At 38.3% G+C, this 24,004-nt stretch overlaps 1 protein-coding gene and 2 long non-coding RNA genes across 3 annotated transcripts; 2 read left to right on the top strand and 1 right to left on the bottom strand.

Annotated features, from left to right (window-relative positions):
- Positions 1-2,370: 2,370 nt before the first annotated feature.
- On the bottom strand, positions 2,371-2,862 carry LOC139189722 (uncharacterized). The gene is made up of 3 exons (XR_011573589.1): positions 2,738-2,862; positions 2,595-2,670; positions 2,371-2,511 (listed from the first exon to the last, which is right to left on the bottom strand). It is a non-coding gene; the product is annotated as an uncharacterized lncRNA (long non-coding RNA).
- Positions 2,863-8,299: 5,437 nt separating this feature from the next.
- LOC139187692 (uncharacterized) lies at positions 8,300-8,804 on the top strand. The gene is made up of 2 exons (XR_011572691.1): positions 8,300-8,520; positions 8,670-8,804. It is a non-coding gene; the product is annotated as an uncharacterized lncRNA (long non-coding RNA).
- Positions 8,805-8,909: 105 nt separating this feature from the next.
- LOC103448329 (ABC transporter C family member 3-like) lies at positions 8,910-15,106 on the top strand. The gene is made up of 10 exons (XM_070807413.1): positions 8,910-11,591; positions 11,744-11,830; positions 11,930-12,577; positions 12,683-12,847; positions 13,115-13,409; positions 13,516-13,730; positions 13,809-14,114; positions 14,215-14,278; positions 14,371-14,610; positions 14,695-15,106. Exons 1-10 carry the CDS (start codon positions 9,240-9,242, stop codon positions 14,802-14,804), a joined length of 4,482 nt encoding a protein of 1,493 aa, XP_070663514.1. The 5' UTR covers positions 8,910-9,239; the 3' UTR covers positions 14,805-15,106.
- The last annotated feature ends 8,898 nt before the right edge of the window (positions 15,107-24,004 follow it).

A 24,004-nucleotide genomic window follows, 5' to 3' on the forward strand; every position in this document is an offset into this window, starting at 1 on the left:
CTTTAAAAGGTGTAATATTCACACACCCCATTTTACTTTTCACACACCCTTTTAATTTTCGGCTGTTGGATCAAATGAATTGAAGAAAATCAAAGGATAGAAATTAACAAGGGGTGTGTAAGAAGTAAAAGGAGGTGTGTGGATAGCACACCCCAACTTTAAACGCTCATAACTTTTTCAATACTCAACGTAATCAAGTGATTCAAAAATGAAAATCATACTTCTCAACGAGATGAAGAGAATGGTACCTTTTTCAATGGCTAACTTGTCGTGGTTTGGTCGAAAAATGGCCTGAAAGGTTGCGGCCCAACTTGGTTTCAATCCCGACGATTCGGAAGGACGTTCGAGGTGAGTTTGGGTGTTCTAGGCTCGTGAGGATGAGACCAAGCTCATGGTGCTCTTGGTTTAGGCGGTGGTGGGAGTGTTGTCATTGTTGTTGTTTGTTATGCCCTTGTGGATTGATGGTTTTGAGACAGAAATGGGAGGGCCGAGAGTGAGTGAGAAAGTTAGAGAGAAATGAGAGTCTCACGGAAAAATGGAAGAAAGAGAGAAGAAGAGGGAGACCAAATAAAAGGAGTGGGCCCTTTAAGGAACACTAAATTAGACCAAAATCAAACATAACAAAATATCTCCCAACCAAAGTGAAATTACAAAATTTCCCTTCCGTTTCATAAAATCTAGGACTGGTCGTTACATTCTGTCATGGTTTGACATCAATTTCCATGCCAACATTATAAAACATTACGCCAAAAACATAAGGTGTCCAAGAATCCATGTAAAATCCCACTTTTGAGAGTCTCTTTAGCATTTCTCTTCAAAGTTTTGACAAAAATAACCAACTTGCAAATTACAAATTTAGTAAACAACTTGCCAATAACAATTTAATCAACAAAAGGAACAAATATAAATATACATAATTTTTTTTGGGTAAATTACACAAAACTACCTCAATTATGAGTCGAAAGACAATCTCATACCTCATATTTTAAAAATTGCAATGTCATACCCAAGGAAGAAAATATCAGTAATATCGGAAATATCGATAGTTCGAAAACATGGAAATATCGATGGAAATATCGGTAAAATATCGATATCGATAAAAATTACATGGAAACCACGGAAATTGTAAGAAAAACTTGGAATTTTTTATTGAAACTTTGTAGGATGTTTATTTAGTCAATTATCTATTAGTTTATCACAAAAAATTGGAAAGAAATGCATTGCATAACGGATTTAACATTATCAAGTTGATTATATAGCGAGCTGACAAACATTGTGAGTGTAGAAAATATGTAGTAATTAATGAAAGAAGTCTAAACACACCATAATCATTTATATATAATGAATTAGTACAATATTTTACACTTTAGTACCACATAGAGTTTCTATGAGTTTCAAATTTTTCACTATCTTCATCATCTCTACGTGTAGAATGAGTGTATTGTGAAGAGTAGTTATCAAATGATAAATCCCCAAAATAGTTTTGCATGTAATTGTTAACATGCCACCCATATGGATCCGAGATTGGTTGAGGTTGTCCATAAGAAAAATCATTTGAAGATTGAGTCTGGGATTGTTTCCATGAGTCGCTCGATTCCATCCCAACAGGAATGGGATATGAAGGGTAGGGAAATGGTTGGTTATAAGTATAACCATAGTTACTACTTCCCAATCCAACAGAGTCTGAAGTTCTAGATAACGAGTCATCTTCTTGACTTGACAAAATTCCCTTGCCTCTTTCTCTGCGAGTATAGTCTTTCCCTATGGCACCAATTCCTGGTCCTGCCCGCTTACTGCCATGGTCATCATCCTGTGTTGCATGCGTGAAGTTTGCCTCACCAGTGAAGGGGCTCATATATCCAGGAGGTGGTGGTCCATAATAGTTTCCATATCCATCACCACTACCTCCAGCTCCACTATGTCCTTCATCATTCCCACCTCCAGTGGTAGGTGAGTCTCCTGATCTTGTACTAGAGCTATCATTAGTATCAGCATGATGTTGTGGTTGTGTAGGATTGGAAGAAGGTGGAATTCCAGTGTTTTTTGGTCTTGGGCGCAAAAGTTTTTCCAAAGAGTCAGCGCTGTTAGATCCCACCTCCTCCTCTAATACTTTTTCTACATTTATCCATTCATTACGTGCTTCTTCAGCAACTCTGGGAGCTGGGTTGCCTTCATCATCATCTAGATGAAGAGGTCTAATCCATTGAAAAAGTTGGTTACCTTTAGTATCATCATCTTCACCAACAATATCAAACACATCTAGTGGGTCCCCACGGTCGACATGATCTATTTCTGCTTCCTTATCTCGAATTTGAAGCTTCATGTTGTAGTAGCAATAAACTAATTTTTCCAAGCTACTATGAGCCAACTTATTTCTTTGCTTTGTGTGTATGAGTGCAAATGTGCTCCAATTTCTTTCACAAGCAGATGAGGAAGCTGTTTGTGATAATACTTTGATTGCTAACTTTCTCACAGTTGGTGCATCGGTCCCATACATGATCCACCATTCAGCTACAATGAAAAACAATGTTGATAAGCCTAATAACTCCAACAAATTCTATTATAAACTTATAGTGAAATATGTTTATACTCACTAGGAGACATATTTGTTCGAGCAGCAACTGATGTTGGTTCTCCAAAAGTTCTTCTTGCATCTTTAAACCATGTTAGCTGAATTCAATAAATCGTGTTAGTTTAATCCAACAAAGTAATTATTATATTTTAAGTAATTGTCTACCTCATTTCCAAATTGGCCAACTGCTGGTGATGCAGGGTCTAATTTAGAGTATACATTATGTACAGCACGTATAAGGTTACCATCATCTCCAACACCGGGTCTGTATTGGTATCGGGGATTCAAATAATATGCTGTTCAAATAAACACGTACTCTAATAAGAGAAATAATACTTATGCAACTAAAGAAACGAATTGCAAAATTATGACATAATTTATACATGCTGCATGCAAATCGTGGTATAATGTTTTATACCATCAGTCTTCAATTATCTTTATGACCCACCTTGCACCATGTTTTCTTTCCAATTCATCCTTCACTACACGCATCAACTCATATACTGCCCCCATAGTAGGATACACCTCTGTGTCAACGAACCGTAAAACTTTGTAAAGAGGTTCAAACACTTGGCACACATGTTCTGATTGAGTCCAAAAAGCATGATCAAACACTATACTTTCCACCATACGACCTGTATTTGAGCGGCTCAAATTGTGGTTGGCCCAATCGTCACTATGAATAGTTGCTTCAACCCTGCTTTCTTCTTGAGTATGCTGTCTAATGCAATGTAGTTGGTGGCGAATCGAGCGATAGCTGGACGAATAATTTCTCCTTTGCAAAATTCACGCATCTTTGCCAACAACTAACCGTGATTGTAAATATAATTTGTGATCGTTCTAGCTCTTTTGACCACAGTAGCAACATTCTCTCTCTTCCCCATTGCCTCAAACATGAGATCAATACAATGTGCTGCACATGATGTCCAAAACACATTATGATGCTTCATTAACTTTTTTCCAGCTTTGACAAATGCAGAACCGTTGTCGGTCACGACTTGGACAACATTATGCTCTCCCACCTCCATGATTACATCCCTCAATAATTTGTAAATATATTGGTAATTCTTTATATGGTCTGAAGCATCAACAGACTTCAAAAAAATTGTCTTTCCCTTGGAGTATACCATGAAGTTGATGATAGACAATCTGGTCTGGCCGGTCCATCCGTCACACATGATTGTGCAACCATTAGTTTCCCACTTTGACCTCAACTTGTTAACATACTCGCCAATGTCTTTATACTCCATATCCAAATATTTGTTTCTTATCTCATAGGGAGTGGGAGGTTGTACTCCAACACCGACCTGTTGACATCCCACTACCATATTTTTGAAATGATTTGATGATGCCTTCGCAGTAGGGACATTTTCATAGATAAAGAACTTGCTAATTAGACGCCACATTCCCTCCTTCACATTACCTCCAGTGAAATAACTTCAAATACTCTTTTGACGTGCTTTGGATGACTTATATAAACTTGGGGCTATTGGTGGTGTTGGTTGTGATTCTCTAAGACTGCCTCCCCGTCTCATTTGTGCACCACCACTTGTCCCGGAACCTTGTGCTCTATTAGGAATTTTATGAAGGTGTTCTCTTTCCCATGCTGACTGTTTGGAGGCACGTAATACTTGTTTCAAACTGCGTCGTTCTTCAGGTCCCATGTCATCATCACATTCGTCCTCATCGTCATCATCATCACTGTCAAGCTCTTGGCCATAGACTTCTCCCCGTAGCCCAGCTCAAATATTTTCCATTCCCTGTGTTATCTTTTCCTTCTGCTGTTTTTTATTTTTTAATAATGTGCTGATGAATGTCTTCACTTCTGGGGGGACATTATCGCATCGTTGGACATTTTTTGCTGGATCTAATCCACTAAGATGGTACTTAATTCGTGTCACTCCGCCACTCTTCATTACCCGACCACAATATTTGCAAATTGTGCCATGTTTGTTTCCATCTATTGGGTATCCATGTTCTCAAGCTGGATCACGTTTAGTAGCTCCACTGGACATCGTAAATGTACCTACATTTATTTTTCATGAAAATTAGACAAATATTTTTTGGCCAAAAAATATAGTAGTGATGACGGTTATATAAGAGAACCTAAATAATAAAGTTATTCTACAGAAGAATTAAATATGAAGTAAAGAAAATGATTGTAAAAATTTAAGTAATTAAAAAAATAATATGGAATAATAAAACCTAATATTAATGAATAATAATCCAATTTGATAAAAAAATAATCCTAATATAAATGATGAATAATATTCCTTTTTGATAATAATCCTAATATAAATAATCCTACTATAAATGATGATAATTATGTTTCATGAAAATAATCCTAATATAAAACATAGTGATGAATCATATTCCTTTTTGATAATAATCCAATTTAATAATAATTCACTTTAATAATAATCCAATTTAATGAATAATCCAATTTGATAATAAAAAAAACCTAATATTAATGAATAAAAATCCTATTTGATAAAAAAATAATCCTAATATAAAACATAGTGATGAATAATAATCCAATTTGATAATAATCCAATTTAATAATAATCCAATTTAATGAATAGTCCAATTTGATAATAAGCCAATTTAATGAATAATCCAATTTAATGAATAATAATCGAATTATCTTAAAAATAATCCTAATATAAAACATAGTGATGAATAATAATCCAAATTGATAATAATCCAATTTAATAATAATCCAATTTAATGAATAGTCCAATTTGATAATAAGCCAATTTAATGAATAATCCAATTTGATAATAATCTAATTTAATGAATAATAATCCAATTTGATAATAAAAAAACCTAATATTAATGAATAATTATCATATTTGATAATAAAACCTAATATTAATAAAATAATAAATAACATTAAACATATTAAAATTATCCTAGGGAATAATTATACAACATTACTTAATTACTTAAAAAAATTAACATGTAATTGTTAACATTACTTAACTACTTACAAAAATTAACATGCAAGTATTAATTACTTAAAAAAAATTAACATACGAGTCCACACAAATTTATTTGTTGTTGTATAAATTACAATAATATAAATATAAGTTTGTAAACTTACCTTAAATATGGAACCCTTTGTGTTCAAGCTTTGGAATGGAGCTGGAATGGCTTTGAAAATGGTAAGGGAAATAAAATAATAAATAACATTAAACATATTAAAATAATCCTAGGGAATAATTATACAACATTATTTAATTACTTAAAAAAATTAACATGTAATTGTTAACATTACTTAATTACTTACAAAAATTAACATGCAAGTATTAATTACTTAAAAAAATTAACTTACGAGTCCACACAAATTTATTTGTTGTTGTATAAATTACAATAATATAAATATAAGTTTGTAAACTTACCTTAAATATGGAACCCTTTGTGTTCAAGCTTTGGAATAGATCTGGAATGGCTTTGAAAATGGTAAGGGAAATAAAATAATAAATAACATTAAACATATTAAAATTATCCTAGGGAATAATTATACAACATTACTTAATTACTTAAAAAAAATTAACATGTAATTGTTAACATTAATTAATTACTTACAAAAACTAACATGCAAGTATTAATTACTTAAAAAAATTAACATTTAATTGTTAACATTACTTAATTACTTACAAAAACTAACATGCAAGTATTAATTACTTAAAAAAATTAATATGTAATTGTTAACATTATTTAATTACTTACAAAAACTAAAATGCAAGTATTAATTACTTAAAAAAATTAACATACGAGTTCACACAAATTTTTTTGTTGTTGTATAAATTATAAGAATATAAATATAAGTTTGTAAACTTACTTTAAATATGGAACCCTTTGTGTTCAAGCTCTGGAATGGATCTAGAATGACTTTGAAAGGGGTAAGGGAAATAAAATAATCGAAAAGGTTTGAATGGCTATGACACTCGACCTCTTGAAAGAATGCAGCTTTGAAAGAATATCACAATGGCTATGATACTCCACCTTTTAAAACAATATCGGCACACGATTTTGAATGAAACCACCATCCATGGTTTGAAAAGAATACAAATTATAATTGTAAAAGTGAGTCTGTCAAATTGTCAAAATAATTGTAAAACTTGTCGGGAATACTGAGTGAGTCTGTCAAATTGTCAAAATAATTGTAAAACTTGTCGGGAATATTGAGTGAGTCATGTGTCCTCCTGACAGGAGGAACCCACACAGACACACACACAAATGACACAACGCACGCAACCACACACGCACACAACGCACGCACACAAACATCACACACGCAGACCACGACCTCAGTCTCTATCTCTCTCGATCCTTCTCGATCTCTCTTCTCCCTTCTCTCTCCCACACACACACACACAGAGATCTCTGATCTCTCTTCTCCCTTCTCCCAAACACACACACACACACAGATCTCCGATCTCTCTTCTCCCTTCTCCCAAACACACACACACACACAGATCTCTCGATCTCTTCTCTCCATTCTCCGATCTCTCTTCTCCCTTCTCCGATCTCTCTTCTCCCTTCTTCCACACACACACACACACACACACACACACACAGATCTCTCGATCTCTCTTCTCCCTTCTCCGATCTCTCTTCTCCCTTCTCACACGCGCACACACAGATCTCTCGATCTCTCTTCTCCCTTCCCCTACACACACACCACGGCCTTCTGCTCCTTAGTCCGACAATCTCGAATCCCTCTCGATATCTGGGTGTCGCCGCCGTTGATCGTGGCTCTGGCAAAGTCGGAGTTGGCTCAGTCGTTTGTGGCGGTGCGCCGCTGAACAAGTTTTCAGGTGAGATTCCATTGAAACCCTAAACCCTAAACCGACATCACATATGTTGAATCGTTTATTACCTCTTGCATGCGTGAAATTTGAAGTTTATATGTGAAATTGAAGTTAAAAATCGTGTTTTTGCAAGGTTTTTGGGATGAAATCGGCTCTGGAATAGGCACACCGTCTCCGGCGTTCTTCTCCGACGTTCGGCTCGGAGTCCGATTGCACCGTTCAAAAAAATATCGCGATATTTCCAAAATATTGCGATATTTGGACGAAAACCATTCGGATACCAATTAAAATATCCATGTCCCGAAAAACCGATAATATCGACGAAATATCGCCGATATTATCGGCATTTTCTTCCATGGTCATACCTCAACTTATGAATTCGTTGTAATGTCAAGCCTCCATTAAAATTTCTGTCAATTTTACTGTTAAGCGATGACATGGCAGGTGCGGGGTCCACTCCTCACTCAAATGAATTTAAAAATTAATTAAATTTAATAAGTTAAGATTTTTTAATCTGAAAAAAAATAAAAATTTATTAAAAAACCCTCCTCCCCTCACTTCTCTTCCTCTTCTCTCCCTCGTCTACTCCGCCGTCAAGGTTCGAAAGATCGGCAAGGGAGCTCTGGAATGCACCGTGTGCTTGAGCGAGTTCGACGACTTCGAAACGTTGCATTTGCTTCCCAAATCCGACCACGTCTTCCATCCAGATTGCACCTGACACCTGACTCGCACTCGACGGGTCACTCGCCGATCCGACCCAGATTGGACACCGAGTGGTACATGTTGAGACTGTTGGAGGAGGTGAGGAGGCAACTGGTTTCGAGCGGCAACAACAAGAACCCGTGCCTGCTGGACCACCTCTGGGAGCCGGACGATTTCTACGAGCCGATCCACCACCACAACCCAGCGAGGCAGCGAAGTTTCAATCCTTGTCGTCAGGCTCGAACACAAGATTCTCGAGTTGCACAGGTACAAGCTCGCGAGGAATCAGAAACAAGAGACACCCAATTGGGCGGCGGCGAAACCAATGGAGAGATGAAACGGATTGGTAGCGGCTGAAGCGGGGGAGGTTGGATTGGTGATGGCTGAAACGGGGGAGGCTGCAAAATCAAGAGACACCCAAGATCAAATGTATACATGTTCCTCCAAACTGAACTTACAGATCATTGTATTTTTTTTTTTTTAAATTTGGGAACGTTGCTGCAAATCAAGGAGAGAGTTTTTTCAATTATCTTAATTTTTTCAGACCAAAAAAAATTCTTAATTTTTTATTTTTTCAGACCAAAGCCAATGGAGTAGACGAGGGGAGAGCTGAGGGAGAAAAGAAGGACAGAGACGTGAGGAGAGAGGAGGTTTTTTCAAAACTAAAAAATCTTAGCATATTAAAATTTAATTAACTTTTAAATTCATCTAAATTAATGACTAAGGATTTGAACTTATATGCAAAGAGCGAGCACATACTAGCGATCTCCGTCAAATTGTTGTTTTTTTCCCTCGAACCTACACTTGTTTGCGTCACTTTGCTACCGTCTATGTCTAGCGATCTCCGTCATGTGAGTCTTGGGCACTACGTTAGCCTCCGCTCCAGGAAGATTCCACCTTGACATTTCATTCCCTCTCTCACTCTGCACTCTCATACTTCCACTCCTACAGTGACACACACACTCCCTCTCTCTCTCTCTTTCCCTCCCCCCTATATAACAACACACAAAAATCTACCTCCAATAACAAAACTCAAACCCCTTTTCCCAGAATTGCAGAACCCCCGAGCAAAAAGCTCCAGAAATCGTGGAGTTTTTTGGTTCATCAAACCACGTCTCTCAATCTTCTTCTCACACTACACATCACTGATGCATCCAGGTACCGATTTTCTGCTCAAACCGGTTTTTATACATGGGTTTTCTGGTTCATTACACATAGTGTTGGTATTTGTGTTGTTCTTCTCTTGGTTGTGGAGGAAATTCAAGTTGGGTGATGGAGGAGGAGGAGAGGCTCCGAAACAGAGGTTTTCAAATAGCCGAAATTCGTACTACAAGCAGGCTTTAATTTGTACTTTCTGTGTTTCTGGGTTTTGTCTGGTTTTTTGTTTATTGAACTACTTTTCTTGGTACAAAAATGGTTGGTCTGATGAAAAAGTAGTGACCCTTTTGGATTTAGCTGTTAGAACACTCTCTTGGGGTGCAGTTTGTGTTTATTTGCATACCCAATTCTCCAATTCTGCTGAATCCATTAAGTTCCCAAACTTTTTGAGAGTTTGGTGGGGTTTCTATTTCTCTATTTCTTGCTATTCCCTTGTCATTGACATTGTTCTTCACAAGGATCGTGTTTCGTTGCCTGTTAAATCTTTGATTTTCGATGTTGTCTGTGTTGTTTCGGGTTTGTTTTTCATGTATGTGGGGTTTTTCGGGAAGAAAGAGGGTAGAGATTCTGTTCTTGAGGAACCCTTTTTGAACGGTAATCGTAGTACTAGTGTAGGTAATGATGGAGAGTCAAATAAGTCGAGAGGGGGAACAAATGTTAACCCTTATTCAAACGCTGGAATTTTCAGCATTCTTACTTTTGCTTGGATGGGTCCTCTAATTGCGGCTGGCAATAAGAAGGCGTTGGACCTTAAGGATGTTCCCGACCTAGATAAGGTTGACAGTGTATTTGGGTCCTATCCTCGTTTTAAAAGTAAGCTCGATGTGGGGTGTGGTGGGAGCGGCAGAGTTACCACACTTCATCTGGTGAAGGCATTAGTCTTCTCAGCCTGGAAAGAGATTCTCTTGACCGCTTCATTTGGGATTTTTTACACAATGGCGTCTTATGTTGGTCCATATCTGATCGACACACTTGTTCAATACCTCTATGGGCGACGGCAGTTCAAAAATGAAGGCTATGTTTTGGTTTCTGCATTTTTGTTGGCAAAGCTCGTGGAGTGCCTCACTCAAAGGCACTGGTTCTTTAAGACGCAACAGGTAGGAGTAAGAATCCGCGCAGTACTTGTTACAGCCATCTATAACAAGGGTTTGACCTTGTCATGCCAGTCCAAGCAGGGCCACACAAGCGGTGAGATTATCAATTTTATGACTGTCGATGCTGAGAGGATTGGTAACTTCACTTGGTACATGCACTATCCATGGATGATCCTTGTACAAGTTGGCTTGGCCCTAGTGATTTTGTACATAAATCTTGGTCTTGCTGCTATCGCAACTTTGATTGCAACGATAATTGTTATGTTGGTAAATGTTCCCCTGGGGTCCTTGCAGAAGAAGTTTCAGGACAAGTTAATGAAGTCAAAAGATAAAAGGATGAAGGCAACATCTGAGATCTTGAGGAACATGAGAATTCTCAAGCTTCAAGCATGGGAGATGAAGTTTTTGTCTAAAATTAATGAGCTCCGGAAGTCAGAGGCAGGATGGTTACAAAAGTTTGTTTACACTTTGGCCATGACCTTATTTGTCTTCTGGGGTGCCCCCACATTTGTGTCTGTGGTCACTTTTGTTGCTTGCATGCTTTTGGGAATCCCACTTGAATCTGGGAAGATCTTATCTGCACTTGCAACGTTCAGAATTCTTCAAGAGCCTATTTATAGTCTTCCGGATACAATTTCAATGATAGCACAAACTAAGGTATCTCTTGATAGAATTGCATCATTCCTTCGTCTTGATGACTTGCAGCCAGATGTTATAGAGAACATCCCAAGAGGTAGTTCTGATACAACAGTTGAGATAGTCGATGGGAATTTCTCTTGGGATTTATCTTCCCCTAATCCAACATTGAAGGATATAAATTTCAAAGTGAGCCGTGGTACAAGAGTTGCTGTTTGTGGTACCGTTGGCTCGGGCAAGTCGAGCTTACTTTCATGCATTCTGGGAGAAGTTCCAAAGATATCTGGGACTCTTAAGTTGTGTGGAACCAAGGCCTATGTTTCTCAGTCACCATGGATACAGAGTGGAAATATAGAAGAAAACATATTGTTTGGTAAACAGATGGACAAAGAAAGTTATGACAGGGTTCTAGAAGCATGTTCGTTAAAGAAGGACCTCGAAGTTCTATCGTTTGGTGATCAGACGGTTATAGGGGAGAGGGGAATCAATTTAAGTGGAGGGCAGAAGCAAAGAATACAAATTGCACGTGCTGTATACCAAGATGCTGATATTTATCTGTTTGATGATCCTTTTAGTGCCGTTGATGCTCATACAGGATCCCACCTTTTTAAGGTATTTCATTTCTCTATTCTAGTGTGATTCCATATGTAATAAACTGAATCTTCAAAGTTATTTGCATCATCGAACAATTGACATATGCATCAATAATATTCTTTTGTTTGACACTTCATTATTAATTTATTTAATTGACAATTGCACTACAGGAATGTTTGCTAGGCCTGTTGAGTTCGAAAACAGTAATTTATGTCACTCATCAAGTGGAGTTCTTGCCGGCTGCTGATCTTATATTGGTAAAATATCCACACAGCTTTTTTTATGAAATTCCAATTTACAATACGTGATATTATCTACTTTGTATATGTCCACTCAAAGTCACTCCTTGTCATCAGGTTATGAAGGACGGAAGGATTACTCAAGCTGGAAAGTTCAATGATATTCTTAATTCCGGAACTGATTTTGAGGAACTTGTGGGAGCGCATGAGGAAGCTTTGTCCGTGCTTAATTCTGTAGAGGAAGGGCCTGCTGAAAAAATAAGTGTGAGCAAAGAAGAAGGAAATTCTGCTAGTACTAATAGGGTTGTCCAAAAAGAAGAAAGCAGACATGTTCAAAATAGTAAAACAGATGATTTAGGTGAGCCAAAAGGGCAGATTGTTCAAGAAGAAGAGAGAGAGAAGGGTAGAGTTGGGTTTTCAGTCTACTGGAAGTATATCACCACAGCGTACGGTGGAGCTCTAGTGCCTTTTATATTGCTTGGACAAATTCTGTTTCAGATCCTTCAAATTGGAAGCAATTACTGGATGGCTTGGGCAACTCCCGTGTCTGAGGATGCGAAACCTGCTGTTACAAGCTCTACACTGATAATTGTGTACGTTGCTTTGGCTATTGGAAGTTCTTTATGTATTCTCTTCAGATCCGTGTTTCTTGCAACAGCTGGGTACAAAACAGCAACTATACTCTTTAGTAAAATGCACCATAGCATTTTCCGTGCTCCAATGTCTTTCTTTGATTCGACTCCAGGTGGACGAATCCTAAACAGAGTAAGTGAAATATATTTGTAATATCATGCCTGATTGGGTGGTTCAAAGCAAAATATATTTCTAAAATCAGTAGTTGAATAAATGTTGCTACATAATTTCTTGCAGGCTTCTACTGACCAAAATGTAGTGGACATGAACATGCCGAATCAACTTGGGGGCCTTGCAAACTCAATGATCCAGCTTTTGGGAATTATTGCAGTGATGTCACAGGTTGCATGGCAGGTTTTCTTCATTTTTATCCCCGTGGTTGCAATCTGTATCTGGTATCAGGTAATTCTTCTCACTTTGTTCGAATGCTCCTATCTTATACGTTGTACTGATACGTCAATTTATCACTGTCAACTTATCACATGAATTCAACTGTCGAAAATCCTTCGGTTTTAATTCTTCGTTGTTCATGCTCTATTGATGCTCTTTCTTCATGCCTATACATGCCCAAACTTGGCTTCCTCTTTGACGGAAAATTTTACTCCTGTTACAGCCAAGAATATACAAGAATCATGTTAAAAAAATGCTCACAAATTTATATTGATGCAGCAATACTACATTCCTGCAGCAAGAGAACTAGCACGATTGGTTGGAGTATGCAAAGCTCCAGTGATACAACATTTTGCCGAAACAATTTCAGGGTCAACGACTATTAGAAGCTTCGACCAGGAATCAAGATTCAGGGATACAAACATGAAATTAAACGATAGTTTTGGTCGGCCTAATTTCCATACAGCAGCTGCAATGGAATGGCTATGTTTTCGCTTGGATATGTTGTCATCTATCACATTTGGATTTTCCTTGATTTTCTTGATTTCTATTCCAGCAGGGGTGATTGATCCAGGCAAGTGCTATTCCTCATTTGTTTTACTGATTATTCTTGAAATAATTGTTAAGCAAATCTATGAATTCTCTCTATTCTTATCTGTTTTGGATGTTTTACCCTAAAGGCCTTGCGGGATTGGCTGTCACATATGGACTTAATCTAAACATGTTACAAGCTTGGTGTATATGGAATCTTTGCAATGTGGAGAACAGAATAATATCAGTGGAGAGATTAATACAGTACACTAATATTCCCAGTGAGCCTCCTCTTGTAATAGAATCCAATCAGCCAGATCGTTCTTGGCCATCACATGGAGAAGTTGATATACGTGATCTTCAGGTACTTCCTGTTCTGGTTTATTTCTTCATACGATATAGGATCAGTCATGTTTATGACTGTTATTTCATGTTTATGTAGGTCCGCTATGCTCCACACATGCCACTTGTGTTGCAAGGTCTCACATGTACCTTTCCTGGGGGACTGAAAACTGGGATTGTGGGGAGAACTGGCAGTGGCAAATCAACTCTCATACAGACCCTTTTCCGAATTGTGGATCCTTGTGCCGGCCAGATTTTGATAGATGGTATTGATATCTCTTCAATTGGACTGCATGATTTGAGGTCTAGGCTGAGCATTATCCCTCAGGACCCAACCATGTTTGAAGGGACTGTAAGAAGCAATCTGGACCCGCTTGAAGTGTACACAGACAAACAAATTTGGGAGGTGGGTTGATTTTACATTGATGACAGGAATTTTGTTCCCACTAAACATATTTCAGTTCTAAATTGGTGTCACTCATTAGCATGTCTTTTATTTGTTTTAGGCCCTCGAAAAGTGCCAACTTGGAGATGAAGTTAGGAAAAAGGAAGGAAAGCTGGATTCCACAGGTTTGTTCTTAATTTAGAGGCTATATAGATGCTCTCAATTTCATGCTATGTCATGGAAATTATTTGTGCTTATGTTTCGAGAATTGCTGCAGTTAGCGAGAACGGAGAGAACTGGAGTATGGGTCAGAGACAGTTGGTCTGCCTTGGCCGTGTGCTCCTGAAGAAAAGTAAGGTTTTGGTGCTTGATGAAGCTACCGCATCGGTTGATACGGCTACAGATAATCTGATCCAGCAGACCCTTCGACAACACTTTACTGACTGCACAGTCATTACTATTGCGCATCGTATAACTTCTGTTCTTGACAGTGACATGGTTCTGCTTCTAAGTCACGGTTAGTATTGCCATATGAATCCATCCAACGTTCCTAATGATCCCCTTTGTTTTTACTTTTAACGTATTTTTGATCGTGTTGCAGGGCTTATTGAGGAATATGATTCTCCAGCAAGATTGCTGGAAAACAAATCATCGTCCTTCGCTCAGCTCGTGGCAGAGTACACAACGAGGTCGAATTCTAGTTACGAGTAGTTTGAATGACAATTAACAGTCCAAATCTTCACTGTGCACTAGTCAACTGGGTAACTGTTTTGATAATGTCGAAATAATTGGTAAGTATGGTCTTACTCGCGAGTACCGAACCATCAGAATCGGATGATCAAGCTGCAGCTTGCAAGTGTATTTTTATATGCTATATTTTTTGTTACAAATGTGTTATGATTAAGTACATTATTCAAGTAATGGTAATCTCAGAGTTAATGTAGCTGTCAAACTTTGTGCTTCCAATGAAATCTAGAATGTCTGGTTTTAATTTACCAGCATTCAGTTGTGGACGTGCTGTTTCAATTAGGATTGTGGATTAAATTTATATTAAATGCCAAGTTGCGCATAGGTTTTAAGAAAAAAATTACAAAGTTCTATTAAATATTTAAGGATAAGCCACACATTTTATTGCAAGTGAGCTTCTGACTGAGGGGATGTATTCAACTTGGAGTTTAAAAGCTTTTAAGAGTATAAGAGTAGATAAATTTATATGTACTCAATCAAGATTTCAAATGAATCTGTAGAAGTTCACAGGTATTCAATCAACATTTTAAAAGAGTATAAAACTTAACAAAATTAGAGTGCATTTTTTCAGGATTTTAAAGTAGTTCATAAAACTCCAAATGTATTCAATTACAATTGGATTTTAAAGTATTTTAATGATGAAGTATTTTAATGGATTTAGAGGGATTTTATACTGTTTTTTTATTGGCTTTGGGAAATCAAACCTCAACCTCTAAGATTTCTAATGATTTTATCCAAAATTCACATGGAATGTGTGGAACACCATTAAACTCCATGAATTTATAACTCTTTTAAACTTTTTCAAATTCTCAATTGAATACGACATGGGAGATTACCATCTTCTCCTCAAGCCTTTTTTTTTAGAATATTATAAGGTCCCTTACACTCTGTTTGAATGAGGAAATTTAAGATTACTAGGGAATTTTAAAATAACGGAATTTGATTTTCTAAAATTTATGAATTTTCTTGTTTGGCTAACCTAAAAGAATAACGGAATTTAAATTTAAAATCTCACTAATAGAAATTTAGAAATTACACCTATTTACATCGAATTTAAACTTGGGAATTGGAGGTCTCAAATTCCAAGTTTTTTTTTCCACGTGGAAATTCTATATTTCTATATTTGTGAATCCAAACAAGGGAATTGGTCCATGTCAAATTTATAAATTCTAACTTTTGTCAAAATTCCAAGTCTATTTCCCTCATCCAAACATAGTGTTAAAGTACAGGGTTAACTTTGAGGGTTTAACATTTTAGAAGGTCCATCTCGGTTTTGGAGTTGATCATTTTGAGTCTATGGTTTTAGAATGTCCTTTGGAGGAGTTTAGGGTTTAGGGCATAGGTCTTCGGGTTTTAGCGGAGCCCAAAATCCAGGAACTAGACCCTACGCCCGAAGCGATTAACTACTGAAATTTTTTCTTCTAACAAAAGTCTTATGCATGCATGTTAGTCACAATTCATTGAGAATGTTAATTGGCTATGGCCTTATAACAATAGAGTTGGACATTCTTGTCATTTTAACTAGCAAGTTAGTTTGACTTTTTAACTAGTATCTAAACTAAAATGTATAGTATTTTAACTAGTATCTAACAAAAGTTCTTTTGAATTTGGTATTTAAACTAAAGTGCCCCTTAAATTTATTGGAATGGTTGGAATTTCGTCCATAAATGCCTGCTTGGTGGGTTTGAAAAGCCTCCACTATGAGCAAACGTGGGTTAGGCAAGTTGGCTAGGGTAATGTGCATGCACAACTCCAATTTGATTCTCTCATTTCCGTAAATTAGAGAAATTTAGAAAATCCTCTGAGGTAGCGGTAACATAGCTGATAGATTCATATGGCCATTCTCAAAATCTGGTGAGTTCTGTGTCAAACTAGGTATCATTGGGCTCATTGTAGAGCTTTGTCTAAGGCTAGATCCAACAAGCCATGCTCGTCTCACAGTCTTAATCCGGACATATGGCATAGGATTTGGGGCTGCAACACTTTCCCTAAAATCAAGCTGTTTCTATGGCGATTGACCATGCACTCCCCCACATTTGATTGCTTATTTCGTAGGACGCTAAGCCCCAATCCCTTGTGCCCTATATGCAAAATGCACCCTGAAACTTCAACATATTTGATCTTTCAGTGCCAATGGGCTGAAAGATGTGGTTTGGTAGAGATCTGGCCTATAGACCCAATCTCACTTTCACCTTACCCCTTCAACGACAAGTTCACCCTTATGATTAATTACTTAAAAGTAAAAAGCCATTATAAATAAATAGAAAAACAAAATCAAATTAAACATTAGAAAACAAAATATAGCAAAGCCTTATGCATCTTCTTCTTCCCCTTCGAATTTTTTTCCGACCACAAACATTTATCCCCACCAATTAACAATAACATACAGTTTTTTGAATGATATCAATAAAACATAGAACAAAACTGTTTTTCCAAAAGTGAATTTTATTCCCATTTCCAGTTACAAACTTTGATAAGGCAAGAAAAACAATGGGAGGACTACGAATCAAACTGAGTTGCAGTAGACTTCCGGTGAGAGGACTGTGAATCGAATTTAAGGTGAAATGTTGACCCGCATAGAGTTCCGGAGTTGAACTTTATATCTTTTCTAGGGTTGACTTGCCTCCAGTGAACTTATCCCCATCTTAGGAGTTTGTCATGCTCGTCAGAGAGGCTGTGTCGTTGTCGGAGTTACTAGCTCGACCAGAATAGTGTTGGACTGAGTTAGTCCAACGTCACAGGATCTGACAAGGAGAAGGGATGTGCAATTAGCACATATCCCCTTCGGAAAAAATGATAACAAATAGTTAGGTCGAGCTCTTTGTTTCATGGTAAAGCGATTTAAATTTTTCAAAGTAATAAGATATTAGAACAAAATAAATAAAGGTATTGGAAATCCTCCACTTTTCTATTCCTCTAGGAAAACCTGAGCATTGCGATAAAACTCTTATTCCCATCGTATGGAGTTGGATTCGTGATTCTTCAATCCGTCATGAAGTAGTTGAGACATCGTACTGGGTGCTGAGAGAAGCCTTGCGCTACGAAGCGTGCTTTGTATCGCACTATTTCATTCTTCTCATTACACTTCCTCACGAAAACCCACTTGTAACCAACGGGCTTCACGCGTGGTGGTGTAGGAACGATAGGTCCAAATACCTTACGTTTCGCGAGCGAATCGAGTTTGACCTGGATTGCTTGTTTCCAGTTTGACCAATCGGTTCTACGTCGGCATTCATCGACAAAACGTGGTTCAATGTCATTACTAAGCATGATGTCAGCAGCTACTCATTACGAGAATACATCGTCGACGATCATCTCATTCATATTCCAAACCTCATCCAATACTGTGTTGTGGACCGAAATCTCGCGATTCTCGAGAGGCCGACATGTTTCATCTAAAGCATCACCGTAATCTAGAATAACCTCATACGTTGGAACGGATAAGTGAGCGATGGTCGGATTCAAACTAGGGTCACTAGTTGGTGCCATTTTCCTCTTCCGGGGTTGTGAATCCTTTGAACCAAGGGGTCTGCCACGCTTCAGGGTCAAATCAGATGATTTGCTAGCCCTAATGTACCTTGCCGCGTGGAGGGTGTGGCCTCCCCACCTTCGGGGACGGTCCAGCCTTCCCAAGGGTGTTGTTGACATACACAGGGTACATATATCCTTAAAGGTGTGTTTGCAGCGGGTATATGTGATCTTGTCACCTTTGATAGATCATTAAAAGCATCCGGCATGCTTTGAGCAATGCTCTGAAGATCTATAATTCGACGCACCTCAGTTTTAGACTGGGAAGTGAGGGGATCTAAATGAGACATAGTGGGAGCATACCACGACAATTCACAGTGTTCTACGGGAATGTTAGCATGCTTATCTCCCCCTAACGACAAGAAGACTGTCTCATCAAAGTGACAATCCGCAAAACGTGCAGTAAAGAGATCTCCTATCAAGGGTTCTAAGTAGCGAACAATTGATGGCGAATCATAACCGACATAGATTCCCATTTTTCTCTGAGGACCCATTTTGGTACGTAGCGGCGGCGCTATTGGCACATAAATGGTTCACCCAAACACCCGTAAATATGAGACGTCAAGCTAGTATCCAGTAACCAACTGTAACGGTGAATATGGTTGGGTAGCGATGGGCCTCAAGCGGACCAACATAGTGTTGGAAATGTGCCCTAAAACCAATCATATGATGATACTTTATGAACATTTCACATGTTAAACTAATCTAATTTAATATCAAGAGCAAAGATTATTGTTTTAAGCCGTCTCATATAAATGTTATATGCTTAAACGATAAGTCCAAGGAATATGTAATTAGGAGAATGTAATTTAAAGAAGTTAGATTCATGAGACCATTCTCTTTCGTATACATATCCTAAACGTTCCTGATCATAGGATTACCAATTAGGCATTGACAGTCCGTTAAGATCAGTACGTGTTGTGTCTTCTCTTAGGGAAAGTGACTGGTCTCGAGTCATTGGTGTGATTGACACCAAGACAAGCATGTAGGTGCTCAATAGAGAATGAGTCCACTGAACACGATCAACGAGGAGTTCTCATACTCATGTCACATGAGAACTCATGGTTGGGATAATGCAAAGTAGTCCTTTGACCTGAGGCATCATAGTTGTCTTGTGGTTAGGTCTTTGATCTTTGACTATGTCAAAGTCACTCTGTCAGAGGGTGTCCACGGCATAGTTGGGGTTAAACCACTTAGGCATGGAGGCAAGTGAATGCGCAACAAGGGATCTTTAACCTTCAAACCGTTTGAGGAAGAATACTCTATGATATGATTAAGAATCTCTGGCCAGAGTATGAATGAGATTTATGAAGTCGTTCCAAATCACATTCAAGGTAATCATATAAGTAAATGAATCACATTGGATAGTAAACATGATTAAACTATCAAACCAAACAATGTGGTCAAGAGTATTGTATTAGAGAAAGACTGTATTACATTATAATCCTAAACTGAATGGGTTCTCCACCTCTTCTGATTAGCTTGGGTAACCATGACATACTGTTAGGTGTCACTCATGGTTTGTGGAAGCCCTAAACATGTATAATCACTAAGGGGGAGAATTGAAAGTAAGTTTCAATTCACAATCGATCGTTAAGAGTAACAATCGCCCACTGCCTCGCTAAAAGGAACCTAATGGATCGTACACCGTGTAAGGTAGAGATTGAAGAAACAACGGAGATGAGTAAGGATAATTAAATGGTTTAATTATTTATGGCTAGGATTAATTAATATGTTAATTAATCAAACGAATAAGTTCGTTATAGACCTAGGGTTAGTTTTGGGCCACAGGGCCCAATGGGAGTTGAATGTCAAGCCCATTAACTCAAGTTGTATGACAACTTGAATAAACAAAGGGCTTGAAAGCCCAATAAACCCTTAAGGCCGGCCAAATAGAGGAGGGTAGTGAACTTGCTTTAATTGCAAGTTTGCCACTCCATTATGAGGTGGTATAAAGTCAACTTTATAGCCATTTCATCCTTAGGGTTTCTTTTAGAGAAAATATGAGAACACAATGCTCTCATTTTCTCTTTAAGAGGCCGGCCCCCTTAGAGGAGATTAGCTAGCAATCTCTCATCCTCCAAGGTCACTCATCTCTTCTTCAAATCCCTCCTTGGTGTGGAAAAATTAGAGGTTCTCAATTTTGGGAACTTGTAGAATCCTTTCTACCATCATCCTTCAAGAAATCGATGGAACTAAGAAGCAAGGAATGAAGGCCCTCTCCTTGGGTGATTAGCCATGCTTATGCAAAGAGGAATCAACAAAGGTATAAAATATCTCAACTCAATATGTTCTTGAGTTGAGTCTTGGTTCATCTTTCTACTAGGCTTTGAATTTCATGGGTAATGTTTTGTTTTTGAGTGCATACAAGTATGATTCCACCTTTAAATGTTAATTGCATGCAATAGATGTTGCTCAAATGAACATGTTTTTCACAAAATTTCCTTCACATAGTTGCGTGCAATATTGCATAGCCCCAGGCAGATACAAGCAGTTTGGTTCACATAACCAAAGTCCCAACTATCAATTGAAGGCATTTTATGAAAGCTTCTGTCAGGTCGTTTTGGGTGTGAACATGGGGTACAGGATGTTCCACATTTATCCCTATTGACATGCAATAATCGTCAAAAGTCTGTGACGTAAACTCTCCAGCATTATCCAGTCGAATCGACTTGATTGGATAATCAGGGTGGTGAGCCCTTAGCTTAATGATTTAAGCTAGGAGTTTAGCAAACGCAGCATTGCGTGTGGACAACAAGCAAACATATGACCATTTTGTCGATGCATCAACCAACACAATAAATTATCTAAATGGTCCGCAAGTTGGTTGGATTGGTCCACAAATGTCCACTTGAATCCTCTAAAGAAATTTAGGGGGGTCATGAATAATCTTTATATATAAGGGTTGAGTATTCAACTTCCCTAAAGAACACACTTTGCATGGTGGGAGTCCAACATAGGGATGTAAGGATACGGTGCATCATGTCACGTCCATGATGTCCCAAATGATCATGCCAAAGCAATAAAATGTCCGAGAACTCAAGCATAGGGCCGGCCACACTGTGGGCTTCTATGCCGCGAATGGTTGTGATGTACAACCCACTCGGCAAGTGTTCTAACTTCTCGTGAATATGCTTATGGCCATATTCATACGAAGTGATACAAAGAAATTCAGAACCATGATCTTCAGTGGTTTCAAGATGATATTGATTATCTCGAATGTCTTTAAAACTCAGCAACATTCTTCCGGAACGTGGAGAATAGAGTGTCTCCTTAATGATCAGAATTATACCATTAGACAACATGATAGGTGCATTTCCGTATCCTTCAATCAGGTTGGATGAGCCTGAGAGAGTCATCAAATGAGCTTTCTTGGGTATGAAGTTAGTAAAATAGTGGCGTTCACACAAGATAGTGTGCGTGATTGCACTATCTGCCAAACAATTAACTTCCCCACTAGACATACCTAGAAATAAATTGATTGAATTGGTCGCATGTATAAATATATGTCCTTTCATTCAATTACGCCATTCGAGAAAATAATATTCAAATAATAATCCATAATTCAAAACAAACCAAAACCAAACAAATTATTCCAAATACTAAGAAAAATTGTTCAAAATTAAACCATAAACCTAGCAAAATAGGGGGTAGGGCCGGCCACTCCTAGTGGGTTCGGCCACTAGGGGTAAACACCCTAAATACATGTCTATTTTAGTCATCCATAGGCGCTGACGCCTCCTGGAAATTTGATATCTCCAATGATGTAGTTGCATCTTCCGGATAAGCCACATGTGCAAAGTTAGACTCACGACGGGAATGATACTTGGAAATAGCCTCAGGGGAAGCTCGGCATACGCGTGATTAATGATCCCTTGATCCACAGCGATAGCAGTTGTCCAGTTCAGTAGAAGTAGCCTGAACGGGAGCTTTTCCCTTGTTCTTGAAGTTTGGGACCTTGGGGCAAATGGTGGACGCTGCTAGGTCGCAATTCTTCCCTTAGGTGCGGCACTCTGTTGACCTTAGGCCCATGGTTGGGCTTGCCGCCCATTGCCACGACCACGACGGCTTTTTTGTCATTTATGGCTGATAGAATAGGTCGCATGCGCTTCGGGCGCGGTGTTGGAGCCAGTAGGTCGAGCTTGATGATTCTTCATCAAAAGCTGGTTCTACTTTTCAGATAAAAGTAAAACAGAGATCAAATCCGAAAACTTGGTGAATTTTTGTGCCCTATATTATTGCTGCAGGACAATATTGGTGGCATGGAAGGTCGAATAGGTATTCTCCAGGAGATCTGATTAGGTTAGTTCCACTTTGCAGAATTTCAACAGAGAATGGATTCTACAAACTTCAGAGTTTTATTCATTCACGGACTTAAAGTCCTGGAAGCGAAGATGCTGCTAGTCGTATCTTGCTTTAGGCAAGTATATGTCTTTCTGATGATCGAAACGGTCGACCAGAGCAAGCCAAAGGGTGCGTAGGTCCTCCTTAATGAGATACTCAATCTGCAGTGCATCATGAATGTGTCTTCAGATGAAGATCATTCCAGTAGTCTTCTGAGCTTCGTCAACAGGTTTGTCGGCGATAGATGTCTTGATGGTGGCTCTAATACCCTTTACAGTGAGATGGAACTTCATGTCTTGAACCCACTTCAGATAGTTTCTTCCAGAGACTTCTAAAGCGGAGTATCGAGCTTGTTCAAGCTCAACATGTCCCTAAAACGGAGGGAGAAAACGTGATTAGTTATATGGTAAGCCATTGACATATATCGTAGAACATACAGGTTCTTTAGACATGTATTGGTTTAATTTATGCATGAAAACTACGAGTTTCATGTGGTATGTTTTGAATGAAAACTTCAGGTTTCAAATGCACTAAATTTGAAACTACAAGTTCAATTTAGTTTTATGAACAATTAGTTCATAATGAGAGGTTCTTGCAAGAAACACATAATGCAATATACTAACTAAGTGTAGTGGATTTGAGTTGTCTTCGGGAACTCAAGTGTGAGAGCTTCATTACTACGAAAGTATGTGACAATTCAAAGTATAAAAATAAATTATTGAATCGTTAATGTCTAAAAGTGAACTTCAGATCAATAATTTTGGATTCATTATCATATTAATGGATTGCAGGTCACTTTTAATTAATTCAATAAATCGGGCCATACAAGGTTGATTATAGAAGCAAAATAATATTATTGGATCGAGAATATAGCCCTAAAATAATTTTGGGCTTGGTGTCGTGGGTTAAGAGGCATGGGTTTGGGTGCCTTAAGCATAAGGCAAGGCCCAAAGGTCATCGGGTTGGCTACAGGAAAACAGCTCATGGTGGCTGCAGGCCACGGGCCTGGGTGGAAAAAAACAGAAAGAAACCCAAGCTGCAGGTTAGGTCGAGGGAAGGCACGAGGGAAGGCCAAGCAAGGGCTGGCCTATAGGTTGTCATGGTAAGCCCTAGCCGCATGCGGACCGGGGAATGACAAAGGTGTAATGGCAAATGGGTAGTGAGAACTAGACCCAAGTAACTGGACTTGGCGTCTGGTAAGCAGGCTGCAGGCCTGGGCAGTTTGCACAGTGATGGTGCGGTGGTGTGCTGCACCATGCCCTATTTCATCATTTTTTTTTTTAATCCCATAG

This window comes from Malus domestica, chromosome 11, assembly GCF_042453785.1.
Source record: "Malus domestica chromosome 11, GDT2T_hap1".
Classification (NCBI taxonomy): Eukaryota; Viridiplantae; Streptophyta; class Magnoliopsida; order Rosales; family Rosaceae; genus Malus; species Malus domestica.